Consider the following 26,634-nt stretch of genomic DNA (forward strand, 5'->3'; position numbering starts at 1 on the left):
GGGTGACGGAAGAGAGGAATCGTCAGAAGGTGGTGGTAGAAAGGAATCGGCAGAGGGTTCTGGTAGATAGGAATCGTCAGAGGGTGGTGGTAGATAGGAATCGTTAGAGAGTGACGGAAGAGAGGAATCGTCAGAGTGTGATGGAAGATAGGAATCGTCAGAGGGTGGTGGTAGGTAGGAATCGTCAGGGGGTGACGGAAGAGAGGAATCATTAGAGGGTGGTGGTAGATGGGAATTGTCAGAGGGGGGTGGTAGATAAGAATCGTCAGATTGTAGTGGAAGATAGGAATCGTCAGAGAGTGGTGGTAGATAGGAATCCTCAGAGAGTGGTGGAAGATAGGAATCGTCAGAGGGTGGTGGAAGATATGAATCGTCAGAGGGTGGTGGAAGATAGCAATCGTCAGAGGGTGGTGGTAGATAGGAATCGTCAGAGAGTAGTAGAAGAGGGGAATTGTCAGAGGGTGATGGAAGATAGGAATTGTTATAGGGTAGTGGTAGAAAGGAATCGTCAGAGGGTAGTAGAAGATAGGAATCTTAAGAGGGTGGTGGAAGATAGGAATCGTCAGAGAATGGTAGAAGATAGGAATCGTTAGAGGGTGGTGAAAGATAGGAATCGTGAGAGGGTGGTGGAAGATAGGAATCGTCAGAGCGTGACGGAAGAGAAGAATCATCAGAGGGTGGTGGTAGATAGAAATCGTCAGAGGGTGGCGGATGAGAGGAATCATCAGAGGGTGACGGAAGAGAAGAATCGTCAGAGGGTGGTGGAAGATAGGAATCGTCAGAGGATGATGGTAGATAGGAATCGTTAGAGGGTGACGGAAGATAGGAATTGTCAGAGGGTGGTGGTAGATAGGAATCGTTAGAGGGTAGTGGTAGAAAGGAATTGAAAGGTGGGTGACGGAAGAGAGAGGAATCGTCAGAGGGTGGTGGTAGATAGGAATCGTCAGAGGGTCGTGGAAGATAGTTATCGTAAGTAGGTGGTGGAAGAGAGGAATCGTCAGAGGGTGGTGGGAGATAGGAATCGTCAGAGGGTGGTGGTAGATAGGTATCGTCAGAGGGTAGTAGAACATAGGAATCGTCAGAGGGTGGTGGAAGATAGGAATCGTCAGAGGGTGGTGGAAGATAGGAATCGGCAGAGGGTGGTGGTAGATAGGAATCGTCAGAGGGTGACGGAAGAGAAGAATGGTCAGAGGGTGGTGGTAGATAGAAATCGTCAGAGGGTGGCGGATGAGAGGAATCGTCAGAGGGTGACGGAAGAGAAGAATCGTCAGAGGGTGGTGGAAGATAGGAATCGTCAGAGGGTGATGGTAGATAGGAATCGTTAGAGGGTGACGGAAGAGAGGAATAGTTAGAGGGTGACGGAAGAGAAGAATCGTCAGAGGGTGGTGGAAGATAGGAATCGTCAGAGGGTGGTGGAAGATAGGAATCGTCGGAAGAGTGAAATTGCCAGGGAATGATGGTAAATTTAAGTTGCGGGGGCGCGTTTGGGGCTTCCAGGGGGTGGTGGATGGTGTCCAGGGGGGATGGTTTGCAGGGATGGTGGCCGTGGTGTGGGGGAACGACCCGGGAATGATGGCGTGGAAAGGTGGCCTTAAAAAAGGTGGTGGAGCATGCGGACTGCTAATGGTGAAGGTTACAAGTTTTAGAGGGCTTTGGTTCCTGGGCGTCTGCAGAAAATTCGTGGGCGGATGGTTTCACTACAGTGTGGTCGCGTGGAAGAAATGCTGGAAAACGGTGCTGGCGTGGAGTGGCCTCGGAATGCCATCGGGGATACATTGTCTGGGTTTAGTCAAAGGCTTGCGTGTCCAAGAAATTGTGGCCGGGATTTGCTTCCTGTGAATGGAGGCGGTTGATTTAGGCTGACTGCTCTAGATTTTCTGGATAACGGGTACATTTCAAGACCTGAATTCTAACACCGCTCGCGGAAGCTGCCTTCAATGCCAGACACGGAATACTCGATGTTATATCCCCGCTTGGTCACCATGGAGTCTGACACAAATCTGATGTCCAATATTCCAGAAGACGACGAGGCTGAAAAAACATACGCAGAGGCACAGTGGCGAAATGTGGCCTTGACAGAGGGTAAGAGTTTATATATTTACTTGACTGGTGTTTTACGCCGTACTCAAGAATATTTCAAATATGTGACGGCGGCCAGCATTATGGTGGGAGGAAACCGAGCAGAGCCAGTTGGAAACTCACGACCATTCGCGGGTTGCTGAGAGACCTTATTTTCAACATGTTTTTCGTATAAACGATTCAGCCGAGCCTAGGGGAACGCTAAAGGTGTAGAAAACGGATGAAAGAGTTTGAAAATTAGTTGAAAATATTTTTTTATGTTTCTTTATTGAGAAAAAGCCAATTGAACAATAACATTTATATGCGGGTGTTTGGGGCCTATTCTTGATATATATCATCTTTGCATGTTATATCTAAATGAAGATCTTATGAACGTTTTATAATATATTTGTGCCAGAATCTTGTCCTTTAAGCTAGCAGATGTGCTCAACCTGATATACCTGATCATGTTTATGATTTTTATATGTTCAAAAATACATGTATTATCATTATTCTTGAATGTGCTTTGATATAAAGAACAAATTTATATTCAAATGAATGAATAAAACATAGAAAGTACCGTTTTGTTTTAAAGGAAAAAATGAAAAATTATATTAAAAGCAACATTTGCACATAATTTTTCACGCTCGTCCATTTAATATTGGCATCATTTATTGATATCGTGAAATTTTGACTTGCACTAAATGTTGCCATGATGGTTACGCCATCTGCATGTTACCGCAATGACGTCTTCATAATACGCATCCCACAACTGCTATATACAGCCTGGTGGTAGAAATATAAAAGACTAAATCATAGAGCCTAAAACCAGAACCGTGACCAGAACCACGATCAGAACGGTGACGACAGTTTGATGGTTAATAGGGAGTCACTCATATTACCGGTGAAATCCGGCCTCTTGTCGATTTACTTTTGTCAGGGTTTTATTCCGACTTTTTATGTATGTGCTTTAAAAAGAAATAACGTATGTACACCCCCAGCACCATGGCTTAAGCAGAGTTAGGTAACAACATGGAGCGATGTTAATGGCAATTTATTACATGTCCCTCGCCTTGAGTTACTCAAAATGCTGTGTTGTCATCATACTTCATATACAAGCGCTTTAAACCAATGCAGACCGATAAACTTCCGGATGCTCAGCCTACCAGGAGAATCCTGGAGTTATGAGTTATTTCCCTTATACGACGGCGGCCAGCATTATGGTGGGAGGAAACCGGACAGAGCCCGGGAGGAACATATAGAGAGTGAAACCAGAGCAATAACGAGAGTTTGAGATTTGGTAAATAGTCGCACGTACTGAGGTCGAAGTCCTTGCAATCACATTAAAACAACGAAAAAGGAATGCATATTACTCGGTTCAAAAAGTTTCAAATAAATAAATCAAACTATTTTTCTAACTATTTTTTGTCAGCCGTCTGACATATTCTTCATGTTAATGTGTTCCTTTTGTATTTTTTATATTTTGCTTTGTTTTGTTTTGTGTCTTTTTTTTCCCTTGTTTAGATTCTGTTTATGTTTTTGTTGTGTTACTTTCTTTCAGATTTTAATATGAGGAGATTCTCACCTATGAAAGACATATGATCGAGACGTCCGCAGAATCTTGAGCCTTGTACTTCAAAATAGTCATATAGGCAGATTCGGTTGTCATGGCTTTGTGTGTCACAGTAACAGGCGTAGAAGTTCACAGAGAAACCGGATAGCCCCGAGGGTTGGATGGTGTAGAGACAGACAAGCTTAATTGTTGTCATAACTTCTGGGGTAGTTAGGCGCTCGTATGAAACCAGAGGTGTTTGTGTTTGCTGCTCACAATTGCCATGTGAAAAAATACAAATCTAAAAAAGACTAATCTTGCATATCCACAAGGTTTATTTAGTTGACTGGTGTTTTACGCCGTACTCAAGTATATTTCACTTATACGACGGCGGCCAACATCATGGTGAGATGAAATCGGACAGAGCCCGGGGGAAACCCATGACCATCCGCGAGTTGCTGGAAGACCTTCGCACGTACGGCAGGAGAGGAAGCCAGCATTAGCCACTTGAATTCATAGCGACGGTACTGGTGAGAAGCCCCTGGGTCTTTGCGCCCCGCTGGCACGATATCACCCTCGGCTACGGAGGACCCTATAGACAGAAGAAGTCACAGTCTTAACAATTTCATGCATGTGGCATTTCTGGTTCAGATCGTTAAAGTACTGGCTCATTGCGACCATTAGGCCATTGACGGTCGGTGGTTTATACTCGGAGATCTCCGGTTTCCTCGCCATCAGACTGGTGAAAATTTGAACCAAACAGTCAATAATTTCATTACGATACCATGTTTATGTAAGTTTAAAAGAGATGGCGTTTATCGTATTAGGATATAAATTTATTTCTAGATGTAAAGATTTGCCTCTCTTACTTCCCAGCTGCAAAATAACAAATCAAAGTAAAATCTTTCATAGACACATGATTCATTTATTTAATATTGGTGTTTTATGAGGTATCTTTCATTTATGCGATAGCGGCCAGCATTATGGTGAGAGGAAATCGGACATAGCTCGGGAGAAACCCACGACCATCCGCGAGTTGCTGAAAGACCTTCGCATGTACGGCAGGAGAGGAAGCCAGCATTAGCCACTTGAACTTGTCAGAATATTTGTACCTTCTTAGGAGTGACTGTTATATTTGAATCAAAGGTCTGACAGCAACCTGCGGATGATCGTGGGTTTCCCCATATATTTGAACAAAAGTTTTTACATTTGTGAGAGCGGTTAGGCTTGGAAGGAGCCTGGAGAAAAGGCGCCCTTCCCCTGACACCAGACAAAAGCCCAGACTTAAAGCTGCAACCAAGTCTGCGAGAACTGGATTCGAACTGGCGACCTGTTTGGCAGGTTTAAACAATTTCATACCCAGCATACGTAATACCGATACGAGCATGCTGAAGAAGTGTCAGAAATGCTATATTTCTTTTACTTATTTTTTGTAAATTTCATAGATACTTAAAAGTACATTCGTCAGTCGGAAAAAGTTAGGATTAATAAGAATATTTCGTTGAGTAATAATCTAATCTGGCTGTTTCACTTTGCTGGTTTCCCTGAGCTAATAATATATTTGTATCATACTATTATTAAATAGATTTGAAATATTAATGTTATAGCAATATCCAAGAAAATATTTTTTATGGACCATGCTATATAGTGAAGAAGGCATAGGATTTTGTTTCATAATAACACCTTTCACTGCATAACCCACCCTATCTGACTTGTACAAGAAGACTATGAACTATTGTTTTGTACCTGGAGAGTATGTACCCTCACATTACACCAATGGACTGTGGGTGCTCCCTTGTACAAGTGGACTATGGACGTTCACATTGCACAGGTGGATTGTGGGTGGTCAGTTTCTACAGATGTGAACGCTCATTATGTACAAGTGGACTATGGACGCTCACTTTGTACAAGTGTAGTATGGACGCTCACTTTGTACAAGTGGACTAAGGAAGCTCACATTGTAAAAAGCGGACTGTGAAAGCTCACTTTGTACAAGTGTAGTATGGACGCTCACTTTGTACAAGTGGATTATGGAAGCTCACATTGTAAAAAGCGGACTGTGAAAGCTCACTTTGTACAAGTGGACTAATGAAGGTGCAATGGTAAACGTTTACTTTTTACATCTAGACTAGACCCCTTTTTTGTACAAACAGGGTTCAAACCCGAGTTGGGACATATCAAAAACCATAAAATCAGTACTTGATGTTGCCTCCCTTGGCGTTTAGCACTGAGAGACTAGAGAAAGGAAACATGACTGGTTCGCCCAGTGTCAGTACACTGTGACTGGGTCGGGTGTCATATCTGGTGCCTTCCGCACAGTGGATTAGGGACGATCGTTTTTGCACTTTGTAACCATTGACGCTACTTAGTAAGTAGCATGCGGACGTTTACTTTGTACAAACCGACTATGAATTATCGATGCTCAAGCTATACACGTGAATTATGGGGGCCCACTTTGTAGAAGTGGGTTTATATGAACGCGCACTTTGTGCAAGAGGGTTTATATGGACACTCACTTTGTACAAGTGGGTTTATATGGACGACCACTGTGCAAGTGTGTTTATATGGACAACCACAATGTACATGTGGGTATATAAGGACACCCACTTTGTACAAGTGGGTTTATATGGACGCCCACTTTGTGCAAATGGGTTTATATGGACACCCACTTTGTACAAGTGGGTTTATATGGACGACGACATTGTACATGTGGGTATATATGGACACCCATCTTATATATGGACGCCCACTTCGTACAAGTGAGTTTATACGGACGCTCGCTTGTAAAAGTACGTTATTAACGCTTATCTTTATACAATGGATTTTAAATAAAGAAACAAACAAACAGACCAATAAATAAACAAGTAGTACACAGTACATACCCTAGCGCTGGTCAGCACCACAGCCATATAGAAAACGCTTATACAATACATTGTCTTGGAAGAAGAGGAATAGAAACCAGCTGACATCACTAGAGCCTGTATACACACCTATATATCATCTATCTGTAGAGTGAAACGAGTTAACACATCATTCTTTGATATTAACTTCTATAGCTCTGAACAACCTACTCAATAATATTTGACATACGATGGCGCCCAGCATTGTGGTGGGAGAAAATCGGACACAGAGCCTTGAGGTTTTTCACTGTGTGCCCAAACTGATGACGTCTTTATTACAGGAAGGCTCCAGCCTAAAACCATGGTTAATCTTCCAGTAATCTTTCCCAATTCCGGTAGTTTTTGTTAATTGTCCTAGATACAAGACAATAAAATACATCAGTACCCTTATATTTTTAGCATATTTCACTAATGTAAAGTAAATCAACGTTACGAGGTAATACAAGACACAAATCTGAAATCAAATAAACGTACAAGGCAATATTTTCAACCATTCCGTCATTATACAATAGCATTTTACCCAGTAATAATGAGAAAATCTGAGCTGAATTTGAAAGGATGACAGCAACATTGCCGAGTGCGGCTACCGAGGACGTGCTACGGTAGCACCCATTATTATTCGGATGCCCTCATCTTACCATCGTTCCATCGCCCGACGGCGGCACAAAGCGATGGCACATCGTGTCATCGTGCCATCGTGCCATCGCTTTGTACCATCGTGCCATCGCCAGACGATGGATGCTATGATGGACTTATTAGGCTTTCATAGATACGTGATCTGTCTGACCTAGACAGGCGAGCTGCACTTCAGGCCTGTAGAGTAGCTACATGGCTCTCTGTTTATGTACATAATAAGTCTACTTTACCTGGGGACCAAAACTGGGACACTCAACAAAAACGCATTAAATCTTACTCTTTATCGGCGAGGCTTTCCTCGCATGGATGGGTTGTAATGCTGTCTGGAAGAAAAGGCCCATGCTAACTTTGTATAGTACGATCTGTACTCGCTTTATATCGGTGTGAGTACAAACCCTCAAATCTGCTTTTCAGTTGAGATGGATTCTTTTGGTGATCACTGCATTGCCTTAAGCGGACTCCTAAAAAAAGACTCCTCATAAAACGTACAGCATAGGGAGTGAACCTCTCTATAGTTTACGTGGGAGGCATTGTCTGTATAAGCTGTAAATAACATCGAGTAATTATACTTAGTGCATACTAATACACTGAAATATACGCATGAGGTAACGAGCCGCCCTGCCTAATACCATTGTTTATATAACACGTTATATGCCTAAAAGAACACAATCAAGGTGTTCTGATTGAGATTATATTCTTCATCTTATACTATATAAGGCTTAACAAGAAGTTAGATTGTTCGCACATTTAGAAGCTTCATTTAATTGTAACACGTACACGTGCATGTTAGCACTGTAATGTACCGCTGAAATGGCGTAAAGACATAATCATTCATTGACGTAAATATGACTGCGATGCATATCTGGGTTAAGAAAGTGGGACGCACAACGAGCGAGATTAGAGACACAGACAGCCCAGGCCATTATGCCCTGGTTAGAATCAAAGGCTGTCAACAGGTCAACGACCTCAACAAAAAAAAGAGGTCAACAAAAAAAGAAACGCTCCGTATGTACGAAGCCACGTAAAGGATTCGCGCTGCATTCGAGTAAGCAAAAGCTCGTGTAAACATGGATTTGGTGACTTGGGTTCTTATAGCGATCACCTTCTCGTCGGTCTGGTTCCTTAGAACACGATCCAGTCGGAAGGCTACTAACCTACCCCCGGGTCCTGCAGGGTTACCAGTCATCGGCTATGCCTGGGCCGTTTTTTACACATTTCACATCTTGTTCACCGATCTAGCTAAGAAATGGGGCGATGTATTCCACATCAACATCTTCGGACAGGACATCATCGTGTTGAACAGTGTAGATGTGATGAGGGAAGCCTACGCTTCTCAGGCCGTTTCCGAGGTGTTCTCCGGTAGACCTCCGCCGCCGCCAAGTACGGGTTTTAGTCCTGACATCAATGCCACCACGTCGTTCCTGCCGCCGTCTCCACTGTGGGTGAAGCAGAGGAAACTTCTGTACAAAATCTTGAGTATGTATGGGGACGGTGTCCAGTCCATGGAGAACACAGTACATGACGAGCTCCAACACGTGGTAGACTGGCTGAAGAATCGAGGAGGAAAACCTGTCAATATGGACGAAGTTTTCCACCCTTCGCTGATCAATATTTTGACCATTCTGGTGAGTAAAATGACGTACGCAATTCACCTCAGTGACAAAAGTATGCGTACGTTACTTTGTAGTGAGTAAATACATGTATTTGTCCGGCCGGTACTTTGCTGCTCTGACAAGTACTTATGAGTTTATGAGTAAAATGCGTGTACCGCTTGTTTTGATGGGAACAATAAGTGTAAGATTCGTTTTGATGCAGAAACCTCATATACTAAAGGTCATAGCAGCGTGGACAGCAAATATTTGTACAGTTTAATTTACTGGTGAGCCCAGTGCGTGCATCATGGTAATCCAGGTGAGGGAAATATGAGTTCAATATATTCTGGTGAGTAAAATACTGGCTTTGATCATTTTGGTGAGGGAAGTTTGGTGTCTAACGCCGTTATGGTTGACGGAAACCGAAGGAGCCAGGGAGAAACCCACGATTATTCGCAGGTTGCTGGAAGACCTACCCACGTACGACCACTGTTGAAACCAGTATAAGCTGGACTGGGAGCTCTCAGCAACTGCATTTGTGAGAGTCTTGAACCATTGTGAGGCGGTAGCAAGCTAAGTCCTTGGCCACGGAGGCCTCATATACATGTTTACTTGGGCTGATACATCGTATTTAATAATTTTTCAACCATATGACGCTGAGGAGTTCTTAGGTGTGTATATGTATGACATGTGGCAGGGCGTCCAAGTGGCTCAGGTAGATAGCGTGCTAGCGCAGCGTAATGACCCAGGAGTCTCTCACCAATGCGGTCGCTGTGAGTTCAAGTCCAGCTCATGCTGGCTTCCTCTCAGGCCGTACGTGGGAAGGTCTTCCAGCAACATGCGGATGGTCGTGGGTTTCCCCCAGGCTCTGCCTGGTTTCCACCCACCATAATTCTGGCCGCCGTCGTATAAGTGAAATATTCTTGAGTACGGTGTAAAACACCAATCAAATAAATAAATAAATAAATTTTACTCAGGATGATTTTTGTCTACAATCAGTTGACAGGAAAACGACACGAATATGGCGCCCCGATATTAAAGAACGCGCAGGTAATGGACGACTCAGCGGCTGTGGCAGCCTCCGCACGATATGCTGTGCTCTTCACTATATTTCCATTCTTAAAGTAAGTCAGTCACGCAGATCTATTTCAAAAACAACATCAACAAATATATTGAAGTAATAAACTTGTATGGTAGCCAATGAAAAATCAACAAGCAATACTGTTAGAAATATTGGTGAATAAAGCTGGTGGCAAAACGGCGTGTTATAAAAAGTGATGAAATCTCACGATTTTGAGTAGTTCTGGACCAGACATGTCTAATAAATCGCAATTAACGTCAGTTTATTTGTTCCTCTAATTCTCCTTAAGCCATGTTGCCAGGGAAAGTGTAATTTGTCACTATTTAAGTATTTCCATGAACGGCTAATATAAAACACTGAGGTAAATTGACAAGATGTCGTATTTCACCTCTTTTACATGTGATAACATCTATAACACTGTCGTGGCTGCTCTGGTTTTAATCTGTGTGCTGTACGCCTTTAAAGGAAAAGAAAACCTAAAAACATGACACTCTATGCTGAAAAAAGCACTTTCTGTTCTATCCGGTGATGCCTGCTGCATAATTGTGCAATTTTTCCTCGCCATACACGTAAAGCCTGAATACGGCAAAGCTGGCATAAATCGCTGAGTGTATCACGCCCTCCATCTTTAACACCCTGTAATTTATGCTTGGAGTGTGTTGCCTCTCAGCCAATGAAAGTCGTTAAAACTGCCGGCTTGCCCGTGTAAACTCGGAACCTACGTCCAGCATTCCTGTTTCCCGCTCGTCAAGCGGAAAACGAACTGTACTGTTTGCTACCTTCTGGAAAGAAGAGTTCTACCGGAAATGTACGAACTGCACTTCGGCGGTTTCCGAAACCAATTCTCCTCCTGACACAGAAGACTTCAGGGCTCGTTCTTAGATAAAATGGAGTCGCCCACAGCGGGTGTTGGGGCGGACGTTATTTATAATTTATCACCTTGAGGTACATATTAGAATTTTTTATGGAATGCACCTCCGAGGAACGGCATACTCTTTTCAATGGTATTTGATTGGTATTTAAATTTTCTTCTCGTTTAAGTATATTTCATTGTTTCCCTTAATTTATGCACAGTAAAGCTTAGCGGGGAAAAAGTAAGCTTCGGAGTTAAATGCAGTAATATTTGGATTGCATGGTGGGCTTTATGAACTACATTGATCATGCGTGTCGCCATTCACATCATCATATCGACTTTTCTCTTTTCTAGTTTCTAAGATTTCCTGTAAAATTCCCATATTCAGCTAAATATCTATTGTGCTATTGTGCGTATTGTCAGGTACATTCCGTATGGACCAGGACGTGTTGCCATAGCATTACGGAAGTCCACAGAACAGTTCTTTAAGGATTACTATGACGCATCAAAGGTAGGTTCCTCTGTTCTTTACCGTAATTCTTCTAATTTTTGGGACATCTTGTCTGCTCATATTATCCAGTATACATTGTAATTGTAACCATGAATACAGATCGACTTTTCCCATTTGGTGAGTCCATATAATGAAAAACATCTATATACTTTTCTGAACAAACACAAAAAGTTTAAAATTGCTGCTTCTTATTTTCAGTGGTACCAATCAGTAAAATAAATCAGTTTGGATTTATTGATGTGTATTTGACCGGTGTTTTACACCATACTCAAGAATATTTCACATATTGGTCTGCGGCCAGTGTATGGTGGGAGCTATCGGATTTGATTTGTGCAAAATACATGTTTATGACATCATAGGATTGGTTATTCTATAGAATTACGCCAGAATCAACGGAAATTTTAGATTTAGATGTAAGCCGGTCAATATGCATGGGTCGCAGCGGCTTACACATCACGGTGGCTGAACCAGTGCAGTGACTGAAACGTCGTGGAGGCTAAGACATGACAAAGACTGATATGTCGTAGCGGCTGAAACCGTTGTAGTGGCTGAAACTATATGCAGGAAAAGTAGCGTATCTAAAAAAAGATAAAAGAGTGCCAGTAGCACAATAGCACAGGAAAGATTCACCGCACACGCCACATCACTTTTTTCACACCAAAAGGAAAGGAAATAATCTAATCATCAGACAAGTATGGCATGTTGCAGGATACGATGTCTGGTGTCTTGGCCATGACAATGACAAAAGGTTTGGTATAAGGAGATATCGAAAGATGCGTTGAACCCTAAACAATCATCTAAAAAAATTTTCATAAAATCAGTTAGAAGACAAAAGTAATACGCTCTTGTAAAAACAAATTATGTTTAAAATCAAATAAAAAAAACACACTTCATTGTGAGGAAATAGATTCTCTCTTAATTACCGCTGCTGTGAGCTATTATCCAATTAGCAGTGTGTTAACATGGGATGTTCTAGGCTACCTGTGACCCGACGGTGACCAGAGGGATGATAGACTACCTACTCCACTACCAGGAAGAGCTCCGAGATGCGGGGGACGAGGTGTGGCTGAAAGACACGTCCATCAGAGCTACTATCCAGGAAGTTATCGGGGCAGGTAAGAGTGACAGGTTTGTCTTCACAGAATGGCTTCCGCACAATGCAATGTTGAACAACTGCGGGATGGAGCATAAAGCCAGAGCTGCGATGAGGGTGTGATAATTGACTGATGTTACAGTGTAACGTGTGAAATACGGCAACTTGTTAATTTTTTGCAGTGTTTTGTTATAATTTTTCATGTAAATGGTTAAACAGTAGCAACTTTAGAAGCAACAAGCAGAATTAGGTGAAAATGTAAGCAGTGATCGTAATTGCAATATGTTAGATGCCACTGGTCTAGAATTACTCAAAATCCTGTGTTGTCGTCACATTTGATATGGAAAAACCCTGCTGATGAACAATGCAAAGGGCCCAGGCCTCAGAGATTTATGTATTTATTTATTTGAATGGTGTCAAGAATATTTCAGTTATACGACTGGAGCTATAATATGGTGCGAGGAAATAAAGCAAAGTTCGGGATAAACCCACGAACATCCGCATTTTCAAGGCAGACCTTCCCATTTACGACCGGAAAGGAACTTGTCGACAGCGAACTGTCGACCCGAATCCTTGGGATTTTTATTAAAATAGATATTATACAAATCCGAAATGATCAGTTTGTTGTATTAGCACTGTCAAAATCAGTAAGTGTGACCTGTTGGGCCTTTGAGAGATTCATAATCACAAGGTTTAGCTTCTTCCGACCTCAGGCGGTAGGTGTGGGTTCAACACTAGAATTCAATAGGGATTTCGTAGATTGTCTTGAATTCTCTTGCTTTCGTTGATTTGATGGATTACTCCGTTCCTGCTAATGCATTAACCCTTTCCCGATAACGGAATAATCAAAATCTGCATGCAAAATTCCACAGTAGAAATTTACCTCCTTTTTCCGCCTGTAAATAGCAATATTTTCCCGTTATCCTCCAGTCATAATGCTGGCCGCTGTCGTATAAGTGAAATATTCTTGAATACGGCGTCAAACACCAATCAAATACCAATCAAATAAATGAATCAATCAATGTATCGTGGACATCTAATTCAACGGGATGAATATAATTCACTTAGCCCCAGGATAGGAAACAGAGCGCCAGAGATTCCGGTCGCTCTGTCCATAAGAAAATTTTGCTCATTGTAAAACTTAAGAAACTTAAAGTGAGGTCGTTTGATGGAAAAACCTTGACACTGAATTTTCCGGTAATAACTTATGATTTTGAATGAAATCGTCACAGGATCTAACAAATGCTGCAATTTGAGAAAAGCTCACGTCATATATAGGATCCTTCGGTATACTTCTATCCAAATAAGGATAATTTACAATGTCAAATTTGAAATCGGGTGAGGAAACCATTTTGATACAAATGCAGATCCATATAAGTTGTACCATCTGGATAGCCTGTGATATTCATTAAATCTAGCTAAAGTGGGTAAATATCTTTCACAGCCTTTTTACATACGGATTGCTTAAAACTACCGAATCATCAATATGCCATGTAGTGAATGAGGAAGATTCCCTAGTACCATAGCTTAAACAGGATTACATAAATAAAGATTTGGTGATAATGATAGCAAAATCACCTCTTGATAATTAGTCGGCAAACATTTACATAAAAACTGTTTGTCATGTGTATGCCAATAGTGGTTATTTAGTCCAGCAGTTTTTTAAGTGAAAATATTTTTAGTATGGCAATAAAACGTCAATCAGATTTAAAGAAAATCAAATAAACCTGCTGCTTATTTACAGGTTCTATAACAACTCTCGGGTCTCTAAATTCGTTTTTCCTCATCATCGCTAAACACCCGGATGTGGCCAAGAAGATTCAGGAGGAGATAGATGCCGTGATTGGCCAGGACAGGCTCTCTAGTCTGAAGGACCGAACGAACATGCCCTACACCATGGCCGCCATCTTTGAGTTGCTAAGGTACATTTCGCACGTGCCTCTTGGCGTGCCACGCTTGACGACGGATGACGTCATATTCAGAGGATATTTAATTCCTGCAAATATCACGGTAAGTTCTCCCGACAGAACATTAGCCCGAAATAATTTTAGCATCATGATGCTAAATAAACACGGTCACAATAGCGCCTTCAAAGCTGATCACTTCAGGAAATAATAATAATGTGCCCAATAATTCAGGAAATTCAGGAAATTTTAGTCTTAATTATACGTCTTCTCGGTAAAGCTGACTAACGCGTCTTCGTTTGGAATAGTTTTGGCTTGCGTAGCATATAGAAATGGTTTCCTAATCACTATGTAAATTGCACAATAGAAAGTTTCTCAGTGAAGGGAGAAAAAGAACCATCTTTCACCATCCCACAAATATCACTGTACATGTTTACCTGCTGCCAAGTATATGATAAGTTCTGCATCATTGCTGATTTAGGCTGTTGATTGATATACTATTTATGTATTTATTCGATCATTCAAGTATGCGACGCCGGTCAGTTTTATGTATAGAGGAAGCGGAATGCCCGGAATAAACTATTGACAATTGGCAAGCTACTGACGAACTGTCGCACATGTGACGTACAAACGTGTGTATGAGGGCACTGCAGGACGTAGGGTATATCTGTATCGCATGCATTGTGTTTACAGCTTTTCTTGTAACACACAAGGCGTGTGAGATATTGGTTGTAGCCGACTTTTTGGACACCGATGGTGTGCGAAAACTCTTGTTTATTGATCGCGAACTGCGTCCGTACGCTGAACTTTAGACGTTTAGACTTATGACCTGTCAAATGCTTTATGGGAGAAACAAAGCTTTGTCTGGATATTTGCTGGGTAAAGCTGTTTTCTTCGGTTTCACTGGTCTTTTTTAGGTTATGACTAACATGTGGCTCATTCACCATGATGAGAACAATTGGAGCGCCCCCTGGGAGTTCAAACCTGAACGATTTCTGGATCAGCAGGGACAACTTGTCACTGCCGAGAGCCCTAAGAGAAAAGCGTAAGCTTACTTGTTTAGAGGCATAACTATTTACGTCGCTGATAATGTCCGTTCTTGGAGAAGATAAAATTCTACCTTCTGAACAGGAATCTTCAAGCCTCCGTAATTGTATATTAGTGTGACACCCAACTCGGTTTCTCCCATTACTTTAGTAATTTGTGTTCTGACCTGCTTTTCTTTCCCTTGATAGCCGCCACCACCTTCACTAGTGAACATCTCACTCCTATGCCCTCTGAAAGGTTTCTTTGTTTTAGTACTCACCTAATAACGTGAAACCTGCAGATGGTGTTGAGTTCCCCCGGGCACTGTGCAGTTTTTTTCCCACCATAATACTTGCCCCCGTCTTAGAAGTGAAATATTGTTTAGTTTGGCGTAAAACTTCAATCAAGTGAATAAGTACTGTAAATTCCCAACCTTCCTGACCTCTAAAGCACTTTTCTTCAGTGGAATGTGTGCATATAATTATTATAAAAATGATGCTAAATGATTTGTTTATGTCAAAAAAGAATGTTTGAAAATACTGGTTGCAGAGTTTGAAGAATTAGGGTAAATGAATCAAAAAAAAATAAACATTGCCTCCGGCAATAGTTCTTAGGAAAGTGTATGTACATGAACTAAAAATTCCTCTCAGCCGTTACAGTATACCGTTCTTTTATGTACTGTTCTTCCAGCGACAGCAATATTTATTTTGGTGTACTTTCTCTATCGCATATTCTCCATTTATATCTACTTTGGCGGCCATATTGTTTGTCTAACAAAAGGTTTTCATGGTCAAGTGCAGATAATGAAACATAAACTCCAGATAAGAGTCAGCATGACATTTTTTTGTTAGAGATCATATATGGTGTATGTGATCAATGCAGCAGGTCATGTCGTTGTGATTTGTGTTTTTGTTTTCAACAGCCTCATGCCGTTCGGGATAGGACGCCGTTCCTGTGTCGGTGAGACGTTCGCGAGATCCCGGATCTTCCTCTACATCACGACCTTGTTACAGTCGTTCAACTTCAGCCCTGATCCCAACTCTCCTTTGCCTTCCTGTGACCCCCGAGACTTCAAACCGGGCCTTATCATCAAGCCTTTGCCCTATAGACTTAGGGTCACCGAGAGGAAATGAGCACCACTGGTGTCAATTAGCCATCTGTTTTTTTAGCTGATGACGGTAAATTTTGTAGATTTTGTTACTATAAATGTGAACAACCCCAAACTTTTAAGGACATTACTTTGTACATATGTCACCAACAACCCGAGGCTTTCAAGCGCATGGCTTGGTCATCTGTCACCAACAACCCGGGGCTTTCAAGTGCACGGCTTGGCCACATTGCACTAACAACCAAGTTTTCAAGCACATATACTGACGTATACTCTGTAAGTCAGCAAGCTGTCAGTATGACTTAAAACACAAAATACAAAACATCAAGAAAAGCAAGCAATCACGAGTTTATTCTATAAAATAGAAAAGCAAAATACTTACACTTTGCATTTTCACAGCACTTGAGGCACAAAGTGTAAATATTAATGATGTTCCGATCACAATAACTGTCTGTATCCTTTGCATTATGGTTACGCATTGCGACTCGAATTGAAAATTTTTAACTTTTCACCGTTTTAATGGGATCAAACATAAACCTTGGTTCTACGCTGTAAACTGCAACAAACACGCAAACTGTGATGTATAACTACACTAATGCATTTACTATTTGGCATGTTGTTATGTATGACTATTTAACGTTTTCATGTACTGTTAGTCTTCGGACCTTTGTGTTATATGTTATAAGCATAACAGGCCCTGTTATATATGTACAGCGCGGACCTGGCTGAAAGCACCTTGTCCAAGGCTCTGTTTATTTAACTGGCTGTTCATTGGCTGTTAATTCTGTGTCTAAGAATAGTTGAATCCACCTGGAGCGTATATAAGCCGTGTTTTCTGTGCAGAGGGGAGGTATTTTTGCTGCATCCACTGGGAGCCAGGAGAGTGTGAGACGCTCTCGTATCGAGTCCATTATTTTGATATGAGCTGGTGATGCCAGTTTCATTTGGGAGGACAGATTTTTATGCCGACACCGTTTGTGTACCACAGTAGTACTGATGTCTGGTTTATGTGAATTTCTGCGGAAGTCACGTTTATTGGTGTTCGGATCTTTATTATGATTATACAGTGTGGACTGTGTAATTTGTTTAACACGCTGACCTCACCTGACCGACAAGGTCATCAAGGACTCTAAACTGAAGTTTTCAGTTTTGGCAAAGGACGTTCGTTCTGCCACAAGGTGACATTACTCTACGTCTCTGAACGGCTCGTTTGTGAGCTTCTGCGGGAGCTGTGACTGATCTGAAGTGGATTATACCTCCATGCCTGTATTTACCCTGTGTTGTGCTCTGCGGGTGTGACGTCATTCAAAGGCTTGACTGTTCCAGTTCTGTGTAACCTGTGTTCGTGTTCGCTAACCGGGCGAAGTACCTGTCTAGGACAATTTGTGAATTGTGTGTTTATCCCGTGGTCTTTACGTTGGATTTCCTGGAATACATTCCTTGGGATGCAAAGGTGAACTGGAAACTTTTAAAGACCGGTAATACTGATGTGTATGTTGTTGTTGTTGTTGAACTGTCTGTAAAACTGTACGTCTCATTTTATATATATATAAAGCATTGTTTACATTGTAATATTGAGTCACTGAGTCTGTTTTCTGTTGCTGTTTTCAATACCGTAACAGAAATTGGGGGCTTGTCCGGGAACTGATTGTTTCCCTTTTGTTTTGCACCGGAGATTTGAAGTTAAACACAAGTGAGAAGCGATTGCTTAATTTTAACGGTGAATGATTCAGTGGCTAAATATTTACAATGGGAGATTTTGATCCTAAACAGTTTGTTAATGCGCCCGATCAGGATGTTTTTGAGAGTTTAAAGAAGGAAGACTTGGTTAAGTTAGGGACATTTTTAGGTTTGTCCATGATGTCTTCATGGAGGAAAAGAGATATGCAGCATACTTTGTTGAAACATTTAGTGGAGATAGGGAAGTTTGATAGTTCTGCATTATCTGATTATGAGTTCGAGGGTCAGTCTGATGCCGAGCTTAAGTTTAAGCAGTTTGAGTTAGAAAAGTTGAGATTGGAGAAAGAGGAAAGAGAGAGAGAGAAAGAGAGGGAACATGAGATAGAGTTAGAAAAGTTGAAAATGCAGAGAGAGGAAAAAGAAAGAGAGAGGGAAGTGCAGAGAGAGGAGAGAGAAATGCAAGAAAGAGAGAGGGAAAGAGAATTGGAGTTCCAAATGAAAAAGTTAGAGATAGAGAGAGATGAGAAACCGGGTCCTTCCGGTAGACAGGGTACAGGATTTGATGTGACCAAATACATTCGGTTAGTTCCATCCTTTCAGGAAAAAGAGGTGGATAAGTATTTTCTGCATTTTGAGAAAATTGCAAATAGCTTGAAGTGGCCTAAAGAGTTCTGGACTATGTTATTACAGAGTGTGCTAATTGGAAAGGCCAGGGAAATTTACACTCAGTTAAGTGTAGAGAGTGCTTCCAATTATGACTATGTGAAAGAGGTAATTTTGAAGGGTTATGAATTGGTGCCTGAAGCTTACCGCCAGAAATTTCGTAACTGTGAAAAAGGTAGAGATCAGACATACGTCGAGTTTGGTCGAGCTAAGGAGCAGTTGTTTGATCGCTGGTGTATAGCCAAGAAAATAGGCAGGGATTTTGAAAGTTTGCGTCAGCTTGTGCTGGTAGAAGAGTTCAAGCGTTGTATTCATAATGATGTAAAGGTGTTCGTTCATGTGCAGAAGGCGAGTACACTTGAAGAGGCAGCCAGTTTAGCTGATGATTATTCCTTGACACATAAGGTTACATACACGGGTAAGCCATTTAATTCATTTACACGTAGAAATACCCAGTCACATGCAACAGGTAGAGGTAGCTCTACATAGAAGAGTTCTACACCAGGCTCCAGTTGTTCTACAGCTCATGGTTCACGTAGTTCAGATTGGAATGGTAGTCCTCGAAATAGGGTCACTTGTAATTTTTGCAAGCGGGTAGGTCACGTGATGAGTGAATGTTACAAGTTGAAAAGGATACGGGAAGCTCAGAATGAGTCTAAGCCCACAGGTCTTTGTGTTGCAATGCACAAAACATTGCCGGAAGTTACATCAGCAGTTAAAAGCAGATCTGAGTTAGCTGATACGGGATTGGATAAGATTCCCAAATGCTCTATGGATAGCTTCGCTCCGTTTATCAATTCTGGTTCAGTGTCGCTTAAAAGCGACATGTCTTGTGCTACCCCTATAAAGATATTAAGGGATACTGGGGCATCTCAGTCTCTGTTGTTGATGAATACTCTGCCCTTTTCTGAAGAGTCATACTCTGAGGTTCGTGCCCTTATTAGAGGTGTAGAGTCTAGTGACTTTGTCAGTGTTCCCCTTCATGATATTTATTTGTCATCAGATTTGATATCTGGACCTGTCAGGGTAGGCATTAAGCCTTCATTACCTTTTGAGGGTATTCATTTGTTGTTGGGAAATGACTTGGCACATGATAAAGTTACTGTTGATCCCTTAATGGTTGATAAGCCTTCTCTGAATTCAGTCACAGAGCCAGTTGAAAGCGAGATAGCGGGTTTATATCCGTCCTGTGTTGTTACAAGAGCTATGTCTAGAAAAGTTAGTACAGACCAGGGTAGTACTGTTGATTTGAGTGAGACTTTTCTCAACAACATGTTGGATGGAGATTCTTCCAAATTAGACAGCCAGCAGGAAGTAGATACTAATTTTGTTAGTGGTGATCAGCCATTTTGTAGGACTGAGTTGATTACTGAACAACACAGTGATCCAAGTATTTCTTGCTTGTTTAATGATGCAGCTAAAGATTTTGAATCTTTACCTGACCCATGCTACTACTATGTCAAGTCTGGCATATTGATGCGGCAGTGGAGGCCTCCCGATGTTTCGTTGGAGGATGAATGGGCAATTAAGCATCAGGTAGTTGTGCCCAAGTCTTATCGTAAAGACATACTGACTATAGCGCATGAAACGCCGTTAGCAGGTCATTTAGGTGTTAATAAGACCTATCATAAGATTCTCAGTCATTTTTATTGGCCAGGAGTAAGGGAAGATGTTACTGAATTTTGCAGGTCTTGTCATGCATGTCAGTTAGTGGGGAAACCTAACCAGACAATCCCCAAGGCAGCCTTGAGGCCTATTCCTGCAATTGGTGAGCCATTCAGTAGAATATTAATAGATTGTGTTGGTCCGCTACCTAAGACAAAGTCTGGAAATCAGTATATGTTAACCATAATGTGTACTTCAACTCGTTTCCCAGAGGCAATTCCACTAAGGAATATTACTGCCAAGACTGTAATTAAGGCTTTAGTTAAGTTCTTCACCATGTTTGGTCTGCCTAAGTCAGTACAGTCAGACCAAGGTTCAAATTTCATGTCTGGTGTGTTCCAACAAGTTATGCATGAGCTAGGTATTAGCCAGTATAAATCCTCAGCTTATCACCCACAAAGTCAAGGAGCACTAGAGAGATTCCATCAGACACTGAAAAGTATGATAAGAACTTACTGCTTTGAGACAGGGAAAGATTGGGACGAGGGTGTACCTTTGTTAATGTTTGCTGTAAGAGAGTCTGTACAAGAGTCACTTGGATTTAGTCCATTTGAGCTTGTGTTTGGCCATACTGTGCGTGGTCCACTACAGTTGTTCAAGGAAAAGTTTGTGTCTGGTGATAGTGACAATGTTAACCTATTACAGTATGTGTCAAGATTTTGTACTAAGCTCAACAGAGTATGTGAGTTAGCCAGAGAGAATCTTACAGCTTCTCAGAAGAGTATGAAAACTAAGTATGACAAAGAGACAGTAAGACGCAAATTTGAAGTTAGTCAGAAGGTACTGGCCTTACTTCCAGTTAGTGGTAATCCACTTGAAGCTCGTTATTTTGAACCTTATGTAGTAGACAAGAGGCTAAGTGATCTTAATTATATTATTTTCACTCCTGATCGGCGCAAATCTAGACAACTTTGTCACGTTAACATGTTAAAGCCATATGTAGACAGAGATAGCACTGATCTCAATGTTGTACATCCTAGTGGAGTTGTTATCTCTTGTTTTCCAGTGCCAAGTTGTAAGAGAGAGTTAAAGCGTTTTTTGGGCATGGCAGGTTATTATCGAAAGTTCTGAATGAAGTTTGTTAGTGAGCCATTAACTCAGCTGTTAAAGAAAGGTGCTAAATTCTTGTGGTCCATTGAGTGTCAGAGATCTTTTGATAGATTAAAGGCCATGCTAAGCAGCGGCCCCATACTTGTAGCACCTGATTTTAATTTACCATTTAAGCTAGCTGTTGATGCTAGTGATATATCTGCTGGGGCAGTTTTGTTACAAGAAAATGAAACAGATCACGTTGATCACCCTGTATGTTTTTTCTCTCGCAAATTTGACAAGTGCCAGAGAAATTATTCGATAATAGAAAAGGAGTGTCTGTCCTTGATTCTAGCATTACAGCATTTTGAAGTATACGTGACTTCGTCAAGTTACCCCATTGTTGTGTATACAGATCACAATCCCTTAACCTTCTTGCACAAACTAAAAGGTAAAAACCGAAGATTGTTACGGTGGAGTTTGCTTTTGCAAGAATTTAATCTAGAGATTAGACACATAAAAGGGAAAGATAATGTGATTGCTGATTGTTTGTCACGTGTCCAGTTGGTTTTCTGCAGCTTTGTTTTTAAAGACTGTGGTAAACGTTATTATTATTCATGATTATGAATATGTTAAAGAAAGTTTTATGCAAAACTTTCTTTCCCTGAAGGGTGGGGGTGTTGTGTATGACTATTTAACGTTTTCATGTACTGTTAGTCTTCGGACCTTTGTGTTATATGTTATAAGCATAACAGGCCCTGTTATATATGTACAGCGCGGACCTGGCTGAAAGCACCTTGTTCAAGGCTCTGTTTATTTAACTGGCTGTTCATTGGCTGTTAATTCTGTGTCTAAGAATAGTTGAATCCACCTGGAGCGTATATAAGCCGTGTTTTCTGTGCAGAGGGGAGGTATTTTTGCTGCATCCACTGGGAGCCAGGAGAGTGTGAGACGCTCTCGTATCGAGTCCATTATTTTGATATGAGCTGGTGATGCCAGTTTCATTTGGGAGGACAGATTTTTATGCCGACACCGTTTGTGTACCACAGTAGTACTGATGTCTGGTTTATGTGAATTTCTGCGGAAGTCACGTTTATTGGTGTTCGGATCTTTATTATGATTATACAGTGTGGACTGTGTAATTTGTTTAACACGCTGACCTCACCTGACCGACAAGGTCATCAAGGACTCTAAACTGAAGTTTTCAGTTTTGGCAAAGGACGTTCGTTCTGCCACAAGGTGACATTACTCTACGTCTCTGAACGGCTCGTTTGTGAGCTTCTGCGGGAGCTGTGACTGATCTGAAGTGGATTATACCTCCATGCCTGTATTTACCCTGTGTTGTGCTCTGCGGGTGTGACGTCATTCAAAGGCTTGACTGTTCCAGTTCTGTGTAACCTGTGTTCGTGTTCGCTAACCTGGCGAAGTACCTGTCTAGGACAATTTGTGAATTGTGTGTTTATCCCGTGGTCTTTACGTTGGATTTCCTGGAATACATTCCTTGGGATGCAAAGGTGAACTGGAAACTTTTAAAGACCGGTAATACTGATGTGTATGTTGTTGTTGTTGTTGAACTGTCTGTAAAACTGTACGTCTCATTTTATATATATATATATATAAAGCATTGTTTACATTGTAATATTGAGTCACTGAGTCTGTTTTCTGTTGCTGTTTTCAATCCCGTAACAATGTGCGTCAGTAACTCAACATCTGACTTGAAAAACCGAATAAAAACTGCTTCTAAACCTTTGTTTTAAGCTGAAAACAACAACAAGAATGCCAATTGTGATGTAACTATACAAATGTATTCATGCCCATCAGTAGCTCAACAGCAAGTTTTCAGCACAAAGTCGTCATAAATTAAGTAATATAATTAAATATATGTAAAGCGTTATGTGCACGACTGCCGTCAGCTTCTAAATTTAGCTTGCCACTGTTTACATATACTGAGTTCAGGTCCTGCTGTCTGCCTCTGCCTTAGAATGTTCCAGAATACGCTCAGTTCGGGGCCTGTTTGTTTACAACAAGTGTTCAAGAATTTTCTTATTCTAGACAATTCCACCTTTTGTGCTGAATTTTGGTGTCTTTATAGCCTCTGGCTTTGTTATATCCTATCTCCACCGAGCACTTGTTCAGTCTGAACTTGGATATTTAATTTGTGTTCTTGTGTACACAGTGCTTATTAGTACACGGACCCTGTTTGTGGAATTTTGTGTATATTTTGCCATACACTCAATTATACTGTGGATTTTCAATTTTAAGGAATATTGCCTGTGTGCAATTTTTCAGCTTTGTGGAATATATGCGTCCGTTTGGACTTGACACCGTTGTACATGTAAGTACTTTAGTATTTGTATAGATACTGCTATCCTTTCTTGTTAAACTTAAGTACTTTAGTATTTGTAAAAGTCTTGTTATCTGTTCTTGGTAAACCTATTAAATTGTTGTAAATTAAAATCTGCTGGTTTTGGTTACTTTTTTGTGTGTGTCGTGTATTTGGAACAAGCCATCTCTTTATAATACAGACAGTTTGGGTCGTAACAAAAGTCTGTCACAAATTTATTCTGAAAGGAGAAAAAAAAATTTAATTTTTACATTTTTTGCGGAACGAGGGGCCCACCGTAGCCGACTGGGTTCGCACGCCAGCACAGCGCAATGACCCAGGAGCCTCCCACCTATCCGTTCGCCGTGAGCTCAAGCCCAGCTCAAGCTGGCTGCCTGTCCGGCCGTACATGGGAAGGTTTGGCAGCAATATGCTGATGGTCGTGGATTTCCCGCGGGCTCTGCCCCGTTTCCTCCCACCATAATGCTGGCCGCAATCCAGGAAGTGAAAATATTCTTGAGTACTCGTTAAACACCAGTCAGGTAAAACACCAATCAGGCTGAGATTCCAACAAAGAGTTTTATTTTATATTTCGCGCTGAATGAGAGCAAACATAAAGCCTAGTTTTTATGCTGCAAACTGCACTGAGACGCCTATTTTTATGTAATCATTAACGGATTCAAGATCGACTGTCTCGGTGAGATAGACCATCTGCCACATCATATATCACGAGGATTTGTTAGCTACAGTACCTATCTGTGGTTTCTCCAGGCTTCTTCCATCCATAAACCTGTCGGCCGTAACACATGAAGTGAAACATTTAAGAGTATAGATCTCAACATCAATCTAATATAAATAAATCAACAAGTATGATGATGCACCACCACCCACCACCCCCCATCCCCATGACTTTACCTGACATTTACACGATTTAACTGACCTTGTACGATTCATCCTGGCTGTAGAAAGAATCTACTCAGGTTTTCCCCGCCGATTCAGTAGGAATCGACAGGACATTGCAGGATGACCCGTACAAACAAGCGGTTAGAACAAACTCCACGCAATAACATAGCGAGATATATTTGTCACGCTGATAAACAGAAGTACTAAAAATGCTCACAATTATATTCTATTCACTTTTTCACATTGTCATTGGAGAGTGAGACAGCCTCATATAGGCTTCGTATACATTAGAGATCACCATTGCGGTCGCTGTGAGTTCAAGTCCAGCTCATGCTGGCTTCCTCTCCGGCCGTACGTGGGAAGGTCTGCCAGCAACCTGCGGATGGTCGTGGGTTTCCCTCGGGCTCTGCTCGGTTCCCTCCCACCATAATGCTGGCCGCCGTCGTATAAGTAAAATATTCTTGAGTACGGCGTAAAACACCAATCAAATAAATAAGTAAATACAATAGAGAAAATAGAGGAGAGTGGATTCAGCTCTGCTGAGACGTTTAAGCGTCCGCCTGCTGACATGGCTCTAGCTCTACAGCTATCATACTCTAAGGCCAATTATTATTGTTAAAATGCTCTAAGGCAGTGTCTCAAAAAGTCATGCGCTTCATCACGCAAGTCATGGACGTTTCATACTGTTGACAAATAGAAGCGCATGATAATTTGTGACTTTGAGGACAACCCTGGAATCAGTTCAGTCTTACCATGAAACTATGCTTGCGCCTGAAAGATTCACATAATTTGCAAGACGCGCTGAACTGTGCTTGCCCGTCGAGAACTAAATTGCTTTCCGGATTGCTCCTGTATGCTTGCCTGTCCCTCAGCGAGGACAAACCGGGCATGCGCATCCGATACGTCTATAAAACTTACATGTTAAATGTGGCAACATATCTCCGCATGTCGTTCGAACCAGAGATTTCATTTGGTTGTAGTTAAACGCCAATAAGTCAATAATTTTTCACTTATTAGTATATGAAGGCGATCAGTTATTAATGGAGCAAACTGATATGGCAAACCACCGATACTTGACACAAGTTACTGAAGAATTGTCCCACGTGTAACATATACAGACCAGCCCACCATATTGTTGGGAGACAGGTGATTTCATTCATTCGCTCAGAACATACATATACCTAGGGCTTTTCCAACATAACAGTCCAAATCTCTTTATATACTTTCTTAGTTCTTTGGTAGATTGTATTAGACGTCGTTATTGGAAAGGGCCGTGCGATTATTGAGCATGAAGGTTTTGGCTGACTGCTGGTATACAGATGTCTGTTTTCCACGCATAGATTAAATGAACTATAGGCGCTGCGCAAATGGCTGCACGCGTGCTTATGGGCACTAAGGTCCCACAAGCAGCAGGAGTAGAAAACCCACAAAATCCCCTTACCCAAGAATGTTTTTGAGCCCAAAGCTCGTGTGTCCTGGTTATTCAAAGGCAAACGACAAACGACTTACCTCCTCGACTCAAGAATGTCTCGCCTCTACAAAGGGGCCCTTTAGCAGCTTGCCCCTCAGCCCAATTCTAACGTGTACACAGTTTCATTTAAATCCCCACAAAACCTTTTTCAAAAAGTTGCTGACAGATTTTCTGTGGCAACATAAAATCCTTCATAAAACAGTAGTAACTCCTGAAAACGAGTCCTAGTTATTAGTTAGGAAGCTATATTCTGTTATTATGTAAACCTTATGAAACTTTCATTTATAAACAAGCTAAACCCCAAAAACTCTCTCACTCATTTATAAACATGGGAATTTTGAAATTCAAGGTTTGTGGTGGCCATTACATTTGTCATTGACTGGCATGAAATTTTTAACTGATGTGTACATTCCATTCACGTCAAAGTCGACAAATATATTTAAGAGTCACATGATTAAAATCTGCAAATGGGACTTCAACCTGTGAGACGGATGAGTTTAATGCGGGCTGTTTTGTCCTCCCTGTCTACCTTTGTTTCCATGGATTTGCGTGAGGCTAAAATTGCTTGAATTAACCGATTTTAAAA

General features: G+C 41.4%; 2 protein-coding genes across 2 annotated transcripts; one reads left to right on the plus strand and one right to left on the minus strand.

Annotated features, from left to right (window-relative positions):
• Positions 1-534: 534 nt before the first annotated feature.
• LOC135476888 (histone-lysine N-methyltransferase 2D-like) lies at positions 535-6,519 on the minus strand. Its single transcript, XM_064757033.1, has 4 exons — positions 6,493-6,519; positions 4,480-4,486; positions 4,090-4,202; positions 535-1,617 (listed from the first exon to the last, which is right to left on the minus strand). The coding sequence occupies exons 1-4, from the start codon at positions 6,517-6,519 to the stop codon at positions 535-537; spliced, it is 1,230 nt and encodes a 409-aa protein (XP_064613103.1).
• Positions 6,520-8,163: 1,644 nt separating this feature from the next.
• Positions 8,164-16,883, plus strand: LOC135476718 (cytochrome P450 2U1-like). The gene is made up of 7 exons (XM_064756835.1): positions 8,164-8,771; positions 9,738-9,862; positions 11,096-11,183; positions 12,160-12,298; positions 14,021-14,286; positions 15,098-15,225; positions 16,129-16,883. The coding sequence occupies exons 1-7, from the start codon at positions 8,214-8,216 to the stop codon at positions 16,337-16,339; spliced, it is 1,515 nt and encodes a 504-aa protein (XP_064612905.1). The 5' UTR covers positions 8,164-8,213; the 3' UTR covers positions 16,340-16,883.
• The last annotated feature ends 9,751 nt before the right edge of the window (positions 16,884-26,634 follow it).

Source organism: Liolophura sinensis, chromosome 10, assembly GCF_032854445.1.
Source record: "Liolophura sinensis isolate JHLJ2023 chromosome 10, CUHK_Ljap_v2, whole genome shotgun sequence".
NCBI lineage: Eukaryota > Metazoa > Mollusca > Polyplacophora > Chitonida > Chitonidae > Liolophura > Liolophura sinensis.